The 18,937-nt window shown below is 37.7% G+C and overlaps 1 protein-coding gene across 1 annotated transcript in view; it reads left to right on the top strand.

Moving 5' to 3' along the window:
* The window catches only part of LOC134629330 (zeta-sarcoglycan), a 355,873-nt gene extending 337,260 nt beyond the window's left edge, over positions 1-18,613 (top strand). The window contains exon 8 of the mRNA XM_063476578.1: positions 16,004-18,613. Within this exon, the coding sequence (XP_063332648.1) occupies positions 16,004-16,210 (207 nt within the window). The 3' untranslated portion in view covers positions 16,211-18,613. The remainder of the gene's footprint in view (positions 1-16,003) is intronic.
* The last annotated feature ends 324 nt before the right edge of the window (positions 18,614-18,937 follow it).

The raw sequence follows: 18,937 nt of genomic DNA on the forward strand, positions 1-18,937 counted from the left end.
GAAATGTGCTGAGCATAATCTTCAGAACAAAAAGAACGAAAGTAAAGGGCTATCCAAAGTAGTGCATTCAGTAAAATGAAGCCAATTTGTTCAAATCTTAAAACATTTTTCATGTCTTACACTATTTTAAATAAGGTTAAAAATATGCTGTTTTTAAAATAGATTAAATTAAGAACACATTATGAAGATAGATGATAAATATACCCCCCAAAAAAGGTAAAATAAGATATGAAAAAGAAAATTAAAGTGGCATATTTATTGCATTAATTTTTGCCTTCATGTTTGCCTTAGATCAGCGGTCCCCAACCCCCGGGCCTCGGACCGGTACCGGCCCGTGAGTCGTTTGGTACCGGGCCGCGAGAGTTGAGGCTCAGGTGTGAAATGTATGGTTTTCAGGGTTTTTAATTGGTTTTCAGCGTTATTTTGTTATCGTTTTTATCGTTAACTCGGTTTTCCTGGGTCTTTTCACTTGTGTTATGAATAAATCTTTTTTTCGGTACCGGTACTAGTTTTATTTTGTTGTATTTATCCGCGACACCTTAAAGGCCGGTCCGTGAAAATATTGTCGGGCATAAACCGGTCCGTGGCGCAAAAAAGGTTGGGGACCGCTGCCTTAGATGGCCTCTGGGACACTGAAATGCTGGTCATCCAGGTCATATTCACCCCCCTGAGCTTGTGGGGTCTCTGCTGTCATCCTGAGTCAGCCAATTCAGTGCATCAGGGATTCATTTGTGGCCTGTTGAGCCTTGACCAGAGCACACACAGGCATAGCCAGGTTGCTCTATCATACTGTGTCCTCAACGTCAATCTCATCTACTCAGTTTGTCTATTTTTTTTTTTTTTTTTAAATGAAGTCAGTGTCACCAAATCTGGTTCCAAACTGTGTACCTCTGTTAATGTTTTAAAATCATATAAGCCTATAAATTAAGTATGATGATGTTAAACTTTTTAAACATAACCTACAGCATCCATCACTGTGTATCACAGTGTTTTCTGTCTAGCCAATTTCTCTTATTTGCTCTCACATGAACCACCTTCATACTGTTTCTTCCAAATAACTACAGGATCCCGACAATTATTATTCGCTTTTTTTCCTCTAGAGTGCCTCTTTCCCACAATGACGTTCCAGACGTACCTTTTGTGGAGCAGTTTGTACTTGCAAAGTATTTTTCTGTAGTTTCTCTTTCATAAAAATGTTCTCCTTCTGATGTCTCTCCTTAGTCTGTGCTGTCATTCTGTTTCCCAAGAGAAACACATCTGTAGAACCTATGCCTTTATATATTATGATTGACGGATTACTGTTATGTTAGATTACTCACATTATCACATCATCAGACCTTATGTTAATTTGCCCTTGTAAATCTGGCCCCTAAAGAGACGGGATAATAAGCAGCTTGAAAGGCTGGAAAAAAAAAATAATTTTAACAAATGGCATCCAGGGTTTATTCTAAAGATCATACTGTACCCTTGAGCCATTTTATCACAATGAAGCCCAATGATGCAATGTCTAGAGAAGCTCCCTTATCAGACAGTCCATTTGAAAATGGCCCATTATGAGGAGATGTGTTATCCGTACAGAAGAATATCTGATTGATACCTAGATTACAGATTCAAGTTCATACTATTTTTTCTGACATTTATGAATGTTACAATCGGTGACATTTTTCATATAAATTTCATATTCTTTTACTGCTTGATCCAACAGTGGTTTTGCATTTCACATGACCTTTTCCAGTTATCCCCAGTTAACCACATCCACCTCAACATGACCCTGCGAAACCGAAAGAATTGTCTATACTGGTTAAAAGATCAAGAAAATAAACCCATATTACAGTGTTTTCTTTCATATCTGCATGAACCGCATGCACATTGACTCAACAATATTCTTTTCAGCTTTTTATAAATTTGAGCTGAGGTCTTGTTCTAATACAGAACTTGGACTTGCTTTTTAGTTAGTTTTTTTTTTTTTTGTTTCAATTTAAGCAACTAATATTTTCAAATTTTTAAACTTTTTAATAAGTTAACCATCAGATTGAATCCCTGAATTTCCTTCAATAGTAAGTTTGGTGGGGTATAAAGGTTGTTTGTTTTTTTTAGATGGGCTCCTGGTAAGTCCACCTACTTACTAAAGAACATTTACCATGACCCGTATTTCCCTTTGTGTTCCATTTTGGGCAACACTTAAAGGTATTGCAGTGATACCACACAGGAATATTCAAATACATTAGAAAAAAAAAAATCTCAGCTCTGTTCTGTAAAGATTCACGACTGAATGCCAACCCAGCTTTTCTTTAAAATCGAAAAATACATACATTCTAAATAGAAGACTTTATCCAAAAGCATTCCTTTTCTCATACAAGCTTTCCTCGACTGCTGACACCATCAAATGAACAGAGAAGAGCGGATGAAGGGAGGATAGAAGGGGAATCGGATGAGCAGGAGGTGGAGAAGGATGGCAGAAAATAGATGTTTCTGTCGATTTTGCAGGAGAAAATAAAGGCGTGCAGGACAGCAAGGCTTAAAGCCAAATCAATGTTGTCAGCAGCTGGCACTTAAGAAGAGGCCATTAAAGTTTAAAAAGTTTGGAAAGCAGTGCTGGAATTAGGGCCAAATGGGTTAGAGGTAGGGGAGCGCTGGCTTCCATTAAAATCAAAGCCAACGAGAGCTGACAGATCCTCTCAGGATTCTTGCAGTCCTCCTGTGTTTTTTTTTATTGTCTTCTCCCCTTTTCTTGTCATCTCTCTCTCTCTCTGTCTCTTTCACTCTCCCTTTGTCGACACTTTAGTCTATGTGAGCTTTCTATTCTTTTAATTATTGTTTCTTCTCACCTTTGCGTCTTCATAACTCAGAAATCACTGTCCCTCTGTGATAACCACAGACTGTAGTAAAAGATGGACAGAACCTTTGGGGCTAAAGAAGGAAGTCCCTAAACCTGCTTTCTGGGCCGCTCCTCTAGTTGCAAAACTATTTTGAAGTATTATAAGTATTTTGGAAAATGACCTTTCAGCTCCCTTGCATGTGACCTCACCAGAGACTTTCCTGACTTTGTGGCCTTCCACAAGTCTTATTTAAAACAAGCACATGACCGTTTATTTATAACACTTCCTACGTTGGAATAGACGTCAGTGCGAACTATTGCATTCCGCCATTACGTGCCCGAAACCGGAAGTAACGTCATTTTGCGGAAAATGTCGTTTTTTACCATCGGGACCTTATAAGCCTATACTGGCGTTTTTAAAAGTCATGTTTGACTTCATGCTTTTCTGAATAGTTTCTGGGATGCTTAAAACTCAAATTGCACTGCTGGAAATAGTTTTTTTTGATGCACATGCTTTTTTTTTGCAAATTTGCATTATAATATTTATTTTCGTTTTTCCTGCAGGATGTAAAAATTGGTGTATCTCAAAAATAAAACTATGAAGACACTCAAAATACATTTCCTCTTGTTGGAAACTATTTTGTGCAACTTTTTTGTATTTACAGTTTTGAGGGATAAACCTTTGAAATTTCTCTACCTAGAAATATATGTAAAAAAAAAAAAAAGAAAAACGATTTTTCATTATTTTGTAGTTTATTGCACTTTTTTGCAATTTATGTAGTCATTATGGACTTAATGCATACATATTATTAAAATTTGGGCTATAACGGTTGTATTGATATATAGCAACTTGAAATGCTCCCAAAAATGGCACTACAGCATGTAAAAATATAAAGATAAGCTCTGGCGGACTTGGTTCTGTGGTAGGTCTTAAAGGGTTAACTAATTCCCCTCTCATAAAAGGTTGATAAACCTGAGTATACTGTACTGCGATGGTCAAATTGCTAGCATATGAGCATGCAGTGTCCCTCGGTTTTTGAGTCAGATCAACTCCCTTTCATTAATATCTTCAGTTTGAAGCTGCACATCAGGACTTTAATAACCAATGGGCATATCCATATCCATCTTTTTATATACAGTCTACAGTTATAAGTGAGATTGTTCCTATCCGGGAACAGAAAAGTATTTTACAATAATGTCCTTGTTGATTGAAAGGAAGAGACAAATAACATATTCAAGTTAATTTCTATGCAAGTTAAACCTTGAAAGAAAGTCTTGACATTGTTTTTACTCAGATACTTTGTTATCGTTTCGCTGACACCCTGGCCCTAATAAGGGAGCATAACAGTTTGGGGGCTCATCCAGGAACCACTAAAATCAGTTTGGAAGGAGTCAAGTTGAAAGGAACATATAAAAATAAGTGATGCAAGAAGACGAGTAAAATTATTCACCCTTACTCACCATTCACATAACGAATGGTGAGTAAATTCCCAACATTTTGAACCACTGGACTTGTATTTTCTAAAGCAATGCACTTCTATCATTAATGTGGCTTTATTTTATCTGGATGACTGCTTTAATATTAACATTTTAGTCAAAGAATTACAAATAACTTCGATAGGTGAGTGTCTGTGAAATAGGGAACACGTAAGCACTTAGATGTGGGAGTTCAGTAGCTCAGACTGGTTATTAAAAATTCAGAGCAGAGAAGACTGCCAAATGAATACATAAAAAAAGTGAGAAGTGTCTGAAGTAAGCTGAAGTTTGCAGTGAACAAAGTCACAGGAGATATTTGTACTAGATCAGGTCTGGCTGAGAAGAAAACAGTGGAAAGACAAAGCCTTACCGAGAGTGCGAGGGTTGTTGGGAGCACAGCAGACGCAGAGTAGGCACGTGCGGAAAACAACAGATGAAGTCGAGTAACCAGGCATACAGGATTCAACATTTCAGTCAGGAGCAGCAAACATACAAGGAACCAACAAACTTGACATAAGTAGCCAAGTTTGCTACCAAACAAGCACACAGAATAATCTAGCAAGCACCGAATAAACACTGGGGTAGATATGCTACTGAGGCTGATTGAGTGATTAAATGCATCTATGCCAAACTGGTAGTTGCCAAGAGCTGGAAGGAGGTGCTACACAAGGCAAAATACAGACACAGAAAAAAAAGCAGGGGCAAGAAGAAATGGAAAGGAAGACACAGAAGTCCTCATGAAGACTGTGCTGCATAGTGTTGGAGGTGAGCAAAATTAATAAGACAGTTTTGTTGTTAAGTAAAAAGTACAGAAATATGTTCCAGTAAGGGAAGCTACAAAACAATTAGAATGCCCTTGAGTAAGGTCTATGAGTTCTAACAGTGGCAGTTTTCCAGTGAAACTACAACTTTGTAAATATAAATCATAGTGTATTCATTTATTTACTAAGTGGGAACAAAATCAACTGCAGTAATGTGTTTTCCGTAAATGCAAGGCATATAAATTCCATGATGACTTCCCCATCTGTGGGCAGGGTGTTAGTCCCATTTTTAACAACTTATTACATGCAGAAATCACACAAACCATTGTAGCTTACATACTGGTTTGCAGACGCTAAAGAGCTTTTGCATGCTCATACATTGGTGTAGAGTTTGCTTTCATTTGCAAAATGTGTAATAATGAGAAATAGAAAGTGACTTCATGTTGCATATTACTGCATTTGTTTATTTAAAGATGTAATTTATTCTATATGTAAAGGTGTGAATGTGGTATACCAATTTCACACCTCCCCTGTCACCAGAAAGTGGAATCCACAAAGCTGTATTATCATGTTTTTGGCACAACAAAACCATTTGGTCTTTACTATGACTGCTATTATTACTATAATCATTATATATAGGGAGTGCACATTAATTTTTGTTATTGTGGTGATAATAGGAACTAGTTACTATGTTTAAATACAATTTTTAGATAACTGAATTGAATTTAATTAGTTAAACCACATGTATTTTAAGTGTGGGCTGTGTTTTCTCACCTCAGGAACAAGAGCTGTTTGAAGTCTGAAGCAGTCTGAACAAATAAGACAAATAAAAAAAACGAAGACCAAAATCTCTAAATGCAGAATTAAACCTGATAAAAACTGACCACGTTTTTCACTTGCAGCTTTTTTGGCAAAGTTTCTTGATCACCTTAAACTCATTCAAAAGATGTCTACAATACCCAACATGGCACATTTGCATCTGTATGTGCTTTCTACCAGTGGCTTCAGCGAGGTGAAATCAGGTCAGCTTACACAAACTTTTGACAAAGTTAGGTTACCATGGAGTTTTATTGTTTGTTGACACAATGATGGGGCTTATTAAGAAACTGTAGCCTGGAGGTATTATTGGGGTGGTACACTGGGACTAATTTTTTTTTTTCCTCACTACTTCATGTTTTACCTGCGGGTAAGGCAGAATAGTAAGTGAATTAGAATGCTGGCAGGGGGTAACTCGCTGTTGTACCAAGTGATGCTGTGGAAGCCTCACAAACATATAACTATACACAAGTTAAATGCAAAACATGCACGCAAAATCTTCAACCCACAGATGAAGAGATGCACATGCATTTTTATGCACTGATACACACACATACACACAAACATGGACTCAAAGGACACGTCCACAGCTGCCCCCCTGCTCTCTTGGTCTCCAGAGCCTTTCTGTTTACTTCCAAAACTTGTTTTCATCAGAGTGTGAGGGATAGATTAACAGATATCTGCCAATAGCTCTAAGTAGTGTATGTTTTTTCAAAGGTGTGATTAATGGAAATTTATTAGCCTACTTCACACTCCCTGAGGTGATCGTCATAGATGTGTTTGTTATTTTGTCACTCTCGGTCTGAGTGTTTCATCGTGTGTGGGAGTTTTGTCTGTCTCTCTCTCTCTCTCTCATTTGTTTTACCATCTGTCACTGCATATGTTTGGGGGCTCATTTATTCTGCAGCTCTTACTTCCTGCATTTGTTGTGTGTTTGTACACATCATTTTTATAGTCTCTCTTCTTGTATACCTGTAGAAGTTTGGGTGAATGAATTTATCTATGCCTGCACCTGTGTGTGTTCTGAATGTGTTTGTTTGTATGGTACAGTAGAGTAGGCTGATATTGCTTTATGTCCCTGCTACATCTGGGTTACTAAACTCTCAGTCTCTCTCCAGCCTCTGTCATTTAGTCCGTTGTCAGCTCCCATTCCAGCGTCCGTCCATTCAACAAGCCTAATGGTCTGTGTAATACACTCAGAAAGCTTCACAGCCTCCCACCTATTGGTGTTGTTGGTGTGTGTGTGTGTGTGTGTGTGTGTGTGTGTGTGTGTGTGTGTGTGTGTGTGTGTGTGTGTGTGTGTGTGTGTGTGTGTGTGTGTGTGTGTTCCATGTCCAAGTGCAGGGGGAGCAAGAGAGGAAAATAAAAAGAGAATGGGAGGCAAGGTGAGCTAAGGCTAGATGAACATAGAGGTTGAACTGAATCTATTTGTGTGGGCAGAATTCTGTGTGTGTTGTGAAGTAGTACTAGTGTCCTTTCAACCTCTATGAAACCTCTCTTCTTCTACTCCTTTATCCTCTCAGTCAAAGATTATCAAGTCTACACAGTTTTTAGTATTTTTCAGTTCTGATACAGTTTAAGTCAGTTGATTATATTTTGACACTGGAAACCGAATATGCTTATTCAGTTTCTCGCTGAAAAGGTTGATATGAAGATCAGTAAAATTCTCACATCTTTCAACAAACAGACAAAAAACTTTCTATGACTACCTGAACTCACAAGTTTCCATATTTTATCACTCCTTCGCTATTATCCCGGGGTATTTCTTACCAGGTGCCAGACAGAATTGCAAAATGAAAGAGAAGTTCATAGGGAACCAATCAAATTCAGATTAGCCCATGGTTATTATAATAAATTTAAAAAAACAACTTATCTAATACCATTTTATTTATTATTATATTTTTGATGAAGGCAGCTACATTGCTTTCATTTTCCCAATAGCCACAGCTCATTTCTTCCTATACATGTCATATATTATGTGAGTACTTTGGGGCATCCGATACAATAAATAAATACAAAAATGAATCCATAAAACCCAGAGTTGCAAAGAGAGCCCATTCATTCTGAAATTACCACTTGGTTTTGTGGACGTGCCAATAAGGATTCGCTTTTAGCAGATGAAAAAAGTAGATAAAGACAGCCAAGAATGATTTGAAAGAAAAAGGTAGTTGTGTAAAATCATTTTTAATATAATTTGACAGTTGCTTTGATGACAGTGATGCTAAAAACTGTATTTATACACCTTTTTAGGACACTGACAACTGAGAAGTATCATGCTACTTACACACATTCAAGTGCAGAAAGTGTCTTCTAGGTATTTGTAGAAAATGAAATTTGAAAGATGGCATTGATTGCATTTAATGGAAAACCTTATGGCGGTAATGAAATAAATTCTTGAAAAAAAACTTTTTTCTGGCTTTTTTACTCTTATGTGCTTTACTTTTGCAGATGCAATTTTGCACCCTCGTTCTTGTCTTTAACTATTCTTCCTCCTGCATCTGGTTTCATCTTAAATACACCTAAAAAGGTGTCCTAAAAAGGTGTTTTTTCTCCTTTGAAACAACTCCACTGTATACAGAGAGCTCTTTTTCTCTCTCCTGATCTCTTTCCAGATGTTCTATCTCTGGTATGTTCTCTGATGTTTTGCTCTCTCCACCTCCCTTCTATTTTAATCCCAGAAAAATCTTGTCCTTTCACCACCACCACCACGTCCCCCGTCTCTCTTTCAGCTAACTTGCCTTCAACCCTTTTGTTCCTTTGTTTTGCCAAAGGAAATCATCCATGAAAAATGTTTTGAACCCCCATAATTGCTACTTCCTGCATGTTTCCGTCTTCTCAATGCCGGAGCAATGTGCTTGCTAAACTGCTGCTGGAAAGAGATGGGTGCAGACACATTTCCATTCATACTGTATCCACATAAACAGCCACCAACACAGATTTGTATATTTGGACTGAAATGTGCAAGGGTTGCATATGACACAAACCAACCGAAACCAAAATTGCCATTTTTAGAGCTTCAGATTAACTTGTAAGTTGACAATGATGACAATTTTTTTGTTTTATTTTGGAGACTATATTTTTTTTAAAGAATTGTGTACATTTAACTTGAAAGATGGAATATGTATCTTACCAAAAGAAGTAGCATAAAAACCAAATTTGGACCAAAATGATGTTTATCTTTGAGGACTATTTTAACTAGGTTATTACCACATAACTGTTATAAACACACTATTACATACAAAGCTGAAAAAACAGCTGTAACTGTTGGCCAAAGACAAAAGGAAGAGAAGAAGAAGAAGGCTTGTTTGGTGCCATTGAGAGAGAAGGAAAGGCAGGACTGCAAAGGTGAGAGGAACAACTTTAAAAATAGGCTAAATGATGATGGTAAAGAGAGAGAGTTTGCTGATAGGATGAAGAGAAGGTAGATAAATTGTGTGCGCAAGAGACTAGGCAGATGTGTGAAGCAAGGCAAGAAGCACTGGAGATGGATTCAAACTGTTAGTCTTTACTATTTCAGTTCACTTTTATTTAATTTAATATTTAAATTAAATTGGTAGTGTTTGTCAAAAGAAAGAATATTGATTCTTCTAATTATAATTATACAATTTTTTTTAACAACAATGAATATAAAAGTGAAATCTGAACTGGAGTGCTATTTAATCATGACGACGTGTACTTTGTGCGGTCATGGTAGTAACTTCAGTGCACCCCATGAAAATTAATAGTGTAATCATAAAAATAATGTGTACAACACACACATTTTAATGTAATGCAGGCATGTCAGTAAGTACACGTATAAATAGAAGTAAGAATGAAAAGCACTTATTTGTACCTATTCACAAACAACATTATATTCACAGACACATCCTTCCCCACACAACTTGTTCTCAAGCACACACTGTCTCACATGTACAGACAGCTAACGTCGAGCCACCTAATACTTACAGACACTTTCATTTAGAATGAATGTCATCACTAATCCGATCTTAAGCTTCATCAAATGACTTTCTCCCCTTTCTATCTATCCATCTGTCTGTCCATCCATAGTCTCACTTCTGTTATCCTTATTCCTTCACATAATCACCGTACATACATTTCTCTTTCTTGAATTTCCATCTTCTTCACTTCCTTTTTTATTGATCTCTTCCTCGCTCTACCCTTCCTTGTAAGCCATTGTCACCCACTAATTGCCTTTTTGTCTTTCCAATGTCATATCCTCTTCTCCCCTTGTTTTCCTCCCCATTATTTCCTACTCTTCACCTCTATTTCCTCCAACTTCATCCTCTCTTTTTGCTGCACCAGTTTGTTGCATTGATGTTTCTATTGTTTAGAGGAGAACCGATTTCCATTTCCTCTCTTAAACATGCATGCACCCAACTCTTGTCACCGCCACATTCGAGTGCCATACCCAAGTTTGTTTTAGATATAGCTTTCTGTTACTATGGCAAGTAGGTTGTTAGAATTAGATTTGGGCTATGTTGCCAACCGTGACTGAGTCCTGCTCCTGTAAGGCTATAACTGAGCCCTGGCAGCTTTTGTTGGAAGCCAAAGGGAAGATGACAGGTGTGCACCAGGGACCTGTTAAAGGAATACCTTGACATTTAGAGATACTGCGGTATTTTCTTTTGTTCTATACATAAGTAAAGAAGTTCACACACCCGTTTTTTCACTAGCTCTTAAAGTGTCTCCTTTTCATTGTTACTATGTCTCAATAAAACCAATAGGCATGACAGGCTAATGAGATAGCTCTACACAGCTCTGTTAAAGAGGTTGCCCAATTCATTTAACTCAAAATCATCTGTTTCTTTTTGCCCCCTAAATCTTCTACAGAGACAGAACTATGATATTAGTAACTTCTAGTTTCTATTAAAGTCATTTTATCTACACTTGTTGGAGGCTAAGCGGTTTGAAGCTGTTGCCATTTTTTGTGTGAGACCAGTTACCATGGTTACGGTTGTGTGCCTTGTCTTTAATGTTAGTAGAAGAATCATTATACCCTTTTTCACAAACACAATGCCCATGTCAAACTGCCCTACAGTAACAGAACAGACTGACTCTCCGCTTGTAATTTCCAAATTAAATGTCTGAACGGAACCGATCACTCCCCACTCTACAACTTGGTAGGCTCTTGACTGCAGAGTTACTGAAAATACGAATAAAAAGAAAGAACTTCTTTTAAATAAAATGAAATTATTAAGTGATGCTGAAGCCTATTAAGACACGAGGGAGCGCATTGGGGCTGGGAATAGCATTTACTGTAATCTGACTATTAAAACATTGATCAGGATTCATTTCTCATAAAGGATGTTAGGTGATTTCAGTAAAATATACATTGAGTGATGCAGAATTGATTTGATTATGACTTTATGAGTGTACGGCAGCAAGTGTAGGTAAAGGTAGTACTATAAACCATTTTAGAGAATTTTTTTATTTATTTTATTTTGTCTCTTGTGTGTAATGTTGATAGAGATTAGGCCACGTTTTATTTTTATGATTAATTAATTAATGTTGAGATTATGAAATTCCAGTTTTTATTTATTTATAGGAATTTGAGTCTCTTAAGTATCAAAGAAATCAATCATTTCAAAAGTTCTGCAGATTTGTCTTCATGTTAATACATGTACTGCTTTTATCTAAACAGATACTCAAAGGAAACATAAGCAGCACCTCTGCTCTGCTCCATCACACAGAGAGATTGATTGTGTGTGTGTGTGTGTGTGTGTGTGTGTGTGTGTGTGTGTGTGTGTGTGTGTGTGTGTGTATACACTGTATGTACGGATGTTGTTTATACAGCTCAAGATGTGCCCCGTCAGCTAACGTGAAATCATTAGTTATACTAATTGGTTCCTCACTACCGGCGTATCTTAATCCCTCATTCCTCTCTTCCTCTTTCTCCTACATTCATCTATTTCCCTCCTTCTGTGTCGCCTATCTTCTTCAAACCACTTCTGATATGACATTTTGTCTCTCACTCTTTTATCTGACCCTCCTTTCCATCTCTCCTTCCTTACTCTTGCACTCATGGCAATTTTCTTTACACTTTTTCACTTCCCCTGTCCTCATTTCTAAAATGAAGTAGACAAATAACGGGGATGCAGATGTCTGCTGAGATTACCGTCCAGCCTGTGGGTATGTGTGAGAGAGCGAGAAATAACAAGCAGAGCTTCCTTGAACATTACAGAGTAAATAAATAGGCAAGTGAAGCAGTCAATAGAAGCCAAGATTGTCTAATGATTATTGTTTAAAACTCACCTTGTATCTCATGAAGACGGGAGAAAATAAGGCAGACAGAGCAAAGGAAAAAACAGATAGTTTTTAGAAACAATTGTGCTTTTTTTTTTAGCTGTCCACAAAGTTGTAATTAAGGCTAATACCTCAATAGCTGAAAATGAAACTGTGTTCTTTTTTGATTACTGTAATCTCTTGTGATTCTTTAGAACATGATTTTTGTGACTGGGAAGCCACATCACTCTGTGCAGCCTGATAGTGGATTCTACAGTATGTTTCTGCCCCCCACCAAAAAAAAATAGAGTGAATATTTTCAGAGCCCGTGGACCATTCAACAAATAATTAATTTTCAGTAACTGTGTTTGATTATGGTTCAAAATGTATTTTTTAAAAATCAAACCAAGGTTATCATGTTAATCTACTGAACTACTTCTGATCTTTCTATAATGTTCCAACATTAGAGTGCAATAGATTTTTGATTCTTGTAATTAGGAGAGCTTTGTAAATGCAGGAGTAGACTGGGTATTTCACTAAGCTTGTTTGGACACATAACCCAGATCCAGTGACACCAACAAGAAGCTGCTAAAAAACAGTCATTAACCCTTGTGTGGTGTTCGTATTTTTGTTACTCAGCCAGTGTTCATGGGTCTGGTGGACCCGCTAAAGTTTTGGTTTTCCAAATTAACACTATCAAACAATTTTATGTTAAATTACTCAACAGATGTTTACTTCATCCCAATTACAAGCCATATGAACAGCAAACATGGTTAATTTTTTCCCTTTACCTTTGTTAGATCACATTTATGAATTAATGTGCTTCTCGTTTTTTTTTTGTAAAATGTTATAAAAAAATTAAATCAGTTATAATCAAGTGGAGTGAGTGGAAAGACACAACATATTTACACGTGAAGCAATATGTTCCACAACTAAATGAGATCAGCTGCTCATAAATGGTGACATTAGGCCCAGGGTTGTAAAACGGGGAGGCGATGCACCCACTTATCCCACACTGTCCTGATGGCAGCTAGCTTGTCTCTCTGCCGTCAAGCTGGTCTGTCGTCTCAGTTATCAAAATGGATAATCCTGGAAATTTTGTGGAAGTATTCCAGAGACATTGATGCACGGAAAGGTTCTTGCCGGTTTCTGCATCCCACAGGGATTCTGTGGATTCCCCTTTGGACCTGAAAACTTCTGCAAGGATAAGAACCCTAAAGTAGGCCTTTGGGGTTCTTAGATCAATTTGGTCCATCTTCTTCCGACTCTCTCGAAAAACACACCTTCCATCTAGATTACTGCAATCCAGATTTTCTGGATGGAATCTGGGATGAAAAGCTCAAATGAAGACTTGATGTCCTGCACATGAGTAACTGTCAGCCGTGTTGGCCCTGGCTTATCACAGTAGCAGCTCTGCAGGCTGGCTCATTTCTTGGGCAAGAAGACCATTCACTTTCACCATTTATTGACATCCATATTTCTTCACTTGCTGTCTGGTGGGCTTGTACTGGTCCTGGAGCTGGCTGCTGATGGGGTACTCATCTTCGTTTTGTTACTAAATGGTGCTCAACCTCATCCTCTTCTTCAAAGTCACTGTCAGACTCTGAATTTGTGAAATATTCTGAAACCTCTTCCTCAACATCATCATCCGAAGCTCCTCTCTCTTCCAAAATCAATTGGATGGCCCTCGCAGTAGATAATCGTTTGCCATCTTGATCAGTTGTGTTAAAGAACCACACTGGCAAAGTCTTATTTATATTATTATGCGCCTAATCTGCAGGTGGTACAGGGTATGAGAAAATAAAATTTGGATCCCGCAAGAGAGCGGGTAAAATGTGCGGGAATGTAAGAGCAGACGGTGTTAATAGTTGAATTTTCAACAATGTTGCAACTTTGTGCGGGAGCGGGAGGGGAAGAAAACACTATCAGCAGCACCAGAAAGGAGGAAGACAGAGTATGGGAACACAGGACCTACACTTTCAACACTTTTATTAGACCTGGGTCCAGTGGACCCGAACACCTTGTATGTAATGTAAATGCGTGGGGGGGACTACAATATGAGGTCGTTGAAAATTTGTTCGGATTTATGTTCTTCACAGAAAATAAGCCAAAGCCAATGAATTTCAGGTTAAAAAAATAATTAATTGTCTAATTTTTCTTTTGAAAAAAACTGAAAACGGGTCTCACAGACCCGAACACCATACAAGGGTTAAGTCCATCAAAGGGTGCATTAAAATAAATTAAAAGTGGCCTTTATTGTTTTGTTTTGTTTGGTTTTTTTGTTTGGTTTTGTTTGGGTTTTTGTTTTTTTGTTGTTTTTTTTTGGTTTGCTTGTTTGGGGTTCTTTTGGGGGGGGGGGGGGGGTGTTTGCTTGCTTGCTTGATTGTTTGTTTGTTTTTGGGGGGGGGGGTGCATTTTTTGTATCAGCTTGCTGAAAACTGTACAAAGGTTCAAACACTGGAAATCATTTGTTTAGCTAACTTGACATCCAGATATAGCAATGAAGTGTTTAAGTATCAAATATTATTATCCTTATATTTATTTTTGTGTTAATATCAATAAATATTTACTTGATTTTAGAGAATCCAAAATACCGACAACAAAAAAAATCACTGAACACAGATTTGAAAATATGTTTTTTTGTGTGATCTCATGTTCAGATATGAACATTTTATTCTTATCTATCTTCCCAACTTTACCTGTAAGTCTTAATATTTGTTGGATGCTTTTTTTGTGTTCAATAATGTCACTGACCTAGCCAACTAATCTAATAATCAAATTATTTTCTTTTAGAAACAAGACACATGGAACTTTGCTGGCCTTTTGACCCTGTTCTTACTTTATTTTTATTTTAACTTTTTTTTAACTGCATTTTTCTGTGTAATTTTGAGTATGAACTACTTTTGGACTTATTGAGATTTTTTTCCCCCTTTCAATCTGTAGTGGTTCAGTCCAGTAGTGGTGGTACTGGCTTAACCAATCAGCCAGTACCACCTTGTTAAATGCTAATTGGTCAGCATTTGCGAATGTGTGATTGGTCCACTTGGATTTCTTCTGTTTCCTGTTTTTGTGTTTAAACACAAACTGTTTGATATTGTGTAATGAACCTGATGAAGGCCACAAGGCGAAATGCGTTGGTCACCCAATAAAGTTGTTCCCTAATACTTTAAGTGTCTCTGGAGTCTTCACATCATCAGATCTTTGTCTTCTCCATGCACCTTGGAAGTAGTAGTAGTATGAACTTGTGCAAGAAAAATATGTTGGCCTTTCAACCCTTTAAGAAATCTGTTAAATTTCAAATAAGCATATGTTTTTAAATCTAACTATAGAATTCAGATTCAACAGTTTGTAATCATTTTTTTTAATTAAATGTGGCGCTTAAATGATCTATCTTAGACAGTCTTATTCTTTTAAGTCTGATTTGTGATAAGTGTGATACAATATCAAATCACCTGGAAAAAAAAGAGCTGTTTCCAGTGTGTTTTTTTCTGTTGCATGCTTTTACTTCACCTCTCTCTTCTCCCACTGATTTCCTTCCATTTCTCATAATCTATCTTGCTCTCTGCCTCATTCACTCCTACCCTACCTCTTTATCAAAAGAGACCTGTTCTAAATAGAAATTCCTTTTTGTGTCTGCATAGATCTTTCATGATGACAACCCTAGTCAACAGCAAGAAGTAGTCATTGCCTTCAGCAAAGTGACCTCTCTTTCGACGCACCAAGCATTCCTTGGTTTCCTTTTTTTTCTTTTTCCCTTTTTCAAATTCTCTTTGTTTGTGCATTACTTTCAGCACCAAGACCATCCCTAAGAGCTTTGCCCCCTACAGCTGGATTCTTTGTAACTTTTGTTTCCATGTTTTATGCATGTTAAATCAGTGTTTTCTACATCATCTTTCTTTTATGTTTACAGATCTTTCTAGATGCCAACACTATCAGACTGGGCAACATTCCCCTTGGTAGTGCTGTGGATCCCCTGGAGGGAGCGCCTGCAGGTACCACCTACACCAAACAGACTGTGTACGAGCTTTGTGCCTGTGCTAACGGCAAGCTCTACCTGTCCCCTGCTGAGAAAGGCTCTACTTGCCAAACCACCAGTAACTTTTGTCTCTGGAGCTGAAAGCGGGAGGTCGAAATACACACGGGACATATGGACGATTGAGTTTGAAGCTAATGCTAGCCAGCAGACTGAATCACCATGGATTTATGGCTTGATGGGAAGCTTTTGCCAGCTAACAGACTGAATCAGCATGAACTGTAACAAGGCGAAAATTTCATGTCTGTTCACCAATCAAATAATATGGATTACAGCTTGGCAGGAAGCTAATGGTTGCTAACAGGCCAAATCAACATAGACTGTAGCTCGGTGTTAAGCTAATGCCAACTAAAGGACTGAATCAACAGAGACTAGAGCTTGAGCAAAGCTAATACCAGCTCACTGGTTGAATTAATGTGTTGGTGGGTAGCCAATGCCAGTCCAGAGCATGGATAACTTTGTGGGACACAAAAGCCAACAAGATCAGCTGATGGGTTTCATGCTTAGACCACTCTTGGACATATGTGAGCAGTCTCAGTCTGGGGCTGTTGTTGAGTGTCTTTCCCATTGTTTAATTGCTGCCATGATGATTGCTGAAGGTCGCAAAGACTTTGGGGTTTTTTTATGAACAGCAACCTTTGTGTGTTCAGAAAATAGCCGACATGTCCTGACAAAACATACACTTGTTGCTATAATATGATGAAGGAACACATATTTGACAGTGACATGGACATGAAAACTTGGTTATCAGTTGGCTAACAGACATCAATGATGACATTTGTTTACCCCAGTGGGTAGCTAACAAGAAAATCAAAATATAGTTTTGTCTCTAGGGAAGCTAAGGCTAGCTAACGGACCAATCTATACCAGAAAGGCCTTCTCCCTCTATTTCCTCTCCAGCCCTTCAACTCAAACATTGACATGTGACTCTTCTGCATTAATCCGCACCTGATAGTAAAAATGTTCTCTATCCCCACTTTTCATACGATAACTACTGCAAATTATTGTGATTCAACCATTGTATTCACCAGCTTCTTTTCCTAGTATTTTTTTTTTACATTCTTCATATCTATTTTTACTTTCTTTTAGTTTTTTCTGATGAAATCTTTTACTTCTTCTCTTTTTTCTCAATCAATCTTTTTGTATTCTTTTATCATTTCATATTTTGCTAATGTGCCCCTCTCCATGCGCTAGTTATTTGTTCTGTCTATGGACCTACTAGCACTGTTCAGGTAAGGAAAAGGCCTATCTATTTCTTCCAGCAGTGTAGTTTAAAAATGAAAAAAACGCCACATACAGACTGCTTCGACTTCCCCCTCCACCTTTGTCTCCACGTCTTTTGTTTCTCACAAGTTATTCTATGCGGACATATGATGGTTAGCTACAGACAGCAAATGGAACATGAAAAGGGAGGAGAAAATGAGATATCAGTCTTAGATCATACTCAGGTAGGTGCTGTAGCAGACAGACCACTTTCTGGTATAGGGCCAAACTTCCAACGCCAGGCAGAGGCAGCAGTCAGCTGAAAGACAGACCAATTTTAGTCCTCTTATGGGGTATTATATGTCTTCATCCAGGCTGTCTTGTCGGTCATACTGTCTTTACATCTTTTTTGCATGACCTTTCTGCTCTTCATGCCAGGTTTGTGCTCTTCCTTCTCAGCCACCAAGAGACATTTTCACTCTTTGTGCTCAGTCCATTTTGTCCTTTCTGTATTTTACTGCAGTATACCTGCCACTCACTATTCATTGTTTATCTTCCCAGTTAAGAAGCATCTCACCTGCTTATCCCATATTTTTATCTCTTACCAATCATTCATCAAGTGGCATACATTAATGTTGTTTCCACATTCTATCTGTTATGCTTTCTCCAGTCTAAGTTGGAAATGTCCCTCTATAGTCATAGTATTGTCCCTTTCAAAATATCTCTAAATCTGGGCAAGAAAATATGGAAATCTTGGGAAATACTATTTTGGGGTGTATTTTTGTTTTTTATATTATTCAGTCAGTCCCAGAAGGGGGATCAGTGTGAATGGCCATGAGCTGGTTAACCTGGCGCCCAAAATCTGTAATGGCTGGGGAAAAAAAATTTCAAATCAGCAAATTTGTGTGGAAGAAATCCCCCTGCAAGAAGTGATGGATGGATTTGGTTTATATGTGTATGGACTCAACGAGAATAAGGCCCTGCAGCTTACTTTCTTTTTTAAACAAAGCGATACACAGGTGCCTTTGCTACTGTTGGTAAAAGCACATCACAGTCTGAACATTCACACTACCCTCAGTGGACCATCTGCAAGTGTCTCTGAACTATCTATTTTATCAATCTACCTATCTAGTTTGTTTTCCCTTTCTGTCCCTTTCTGCTCCTTCCCTCCTGGTTTTGTAGAACTCAGTATATCCAGCTGAACAATGAATAATTCAATCATTTAAAGTTTAATTTTCTGATGTGTTCCCCTATGGTTTATTCTTGATAATAAAAAAGCACAAATTATGCCATGTATATAACAATACCAATAAAATACAAAATAAAATAGTATTGTTTTTAAAAAGAATCTCTTGAACTGGTGTTGTAATTAGTATGTAACCATCACTTTTTTATGTTCCTAACAATGTTTTTTTAAGGTATATAGAACATCGAGAAGCACTTGGTCAGACTAGAACACAACTATCTTCTGGGACTTTTTATCTTGGGAAAGCTATACCATATTTAACCCTGCTCTTATCCTTTTCTTTGTCTGCTACCTTTTACCTGAAGAACTTGGTTTCCACAGGAGAAGAATTTGAAAGACCGCTACCAGCTGTACCCCTCAAT

Source organism: Pelmatolapia mariae, linkage group LG6 (assembly GCF_036321145.2).
Source record: "Pelmatolapia mariae isolate MD_Pm_ZW linkage group LG6, Pm_UMD_F_2, whole genome shotgun sequence".
Classification (NCBI taxonomy): Eukaryota; Metazoa; Chordata; class Actinopteri; order Cichliformes; family Cichlidae; genus Pelmatolapia; species Pelmatolapia mariae.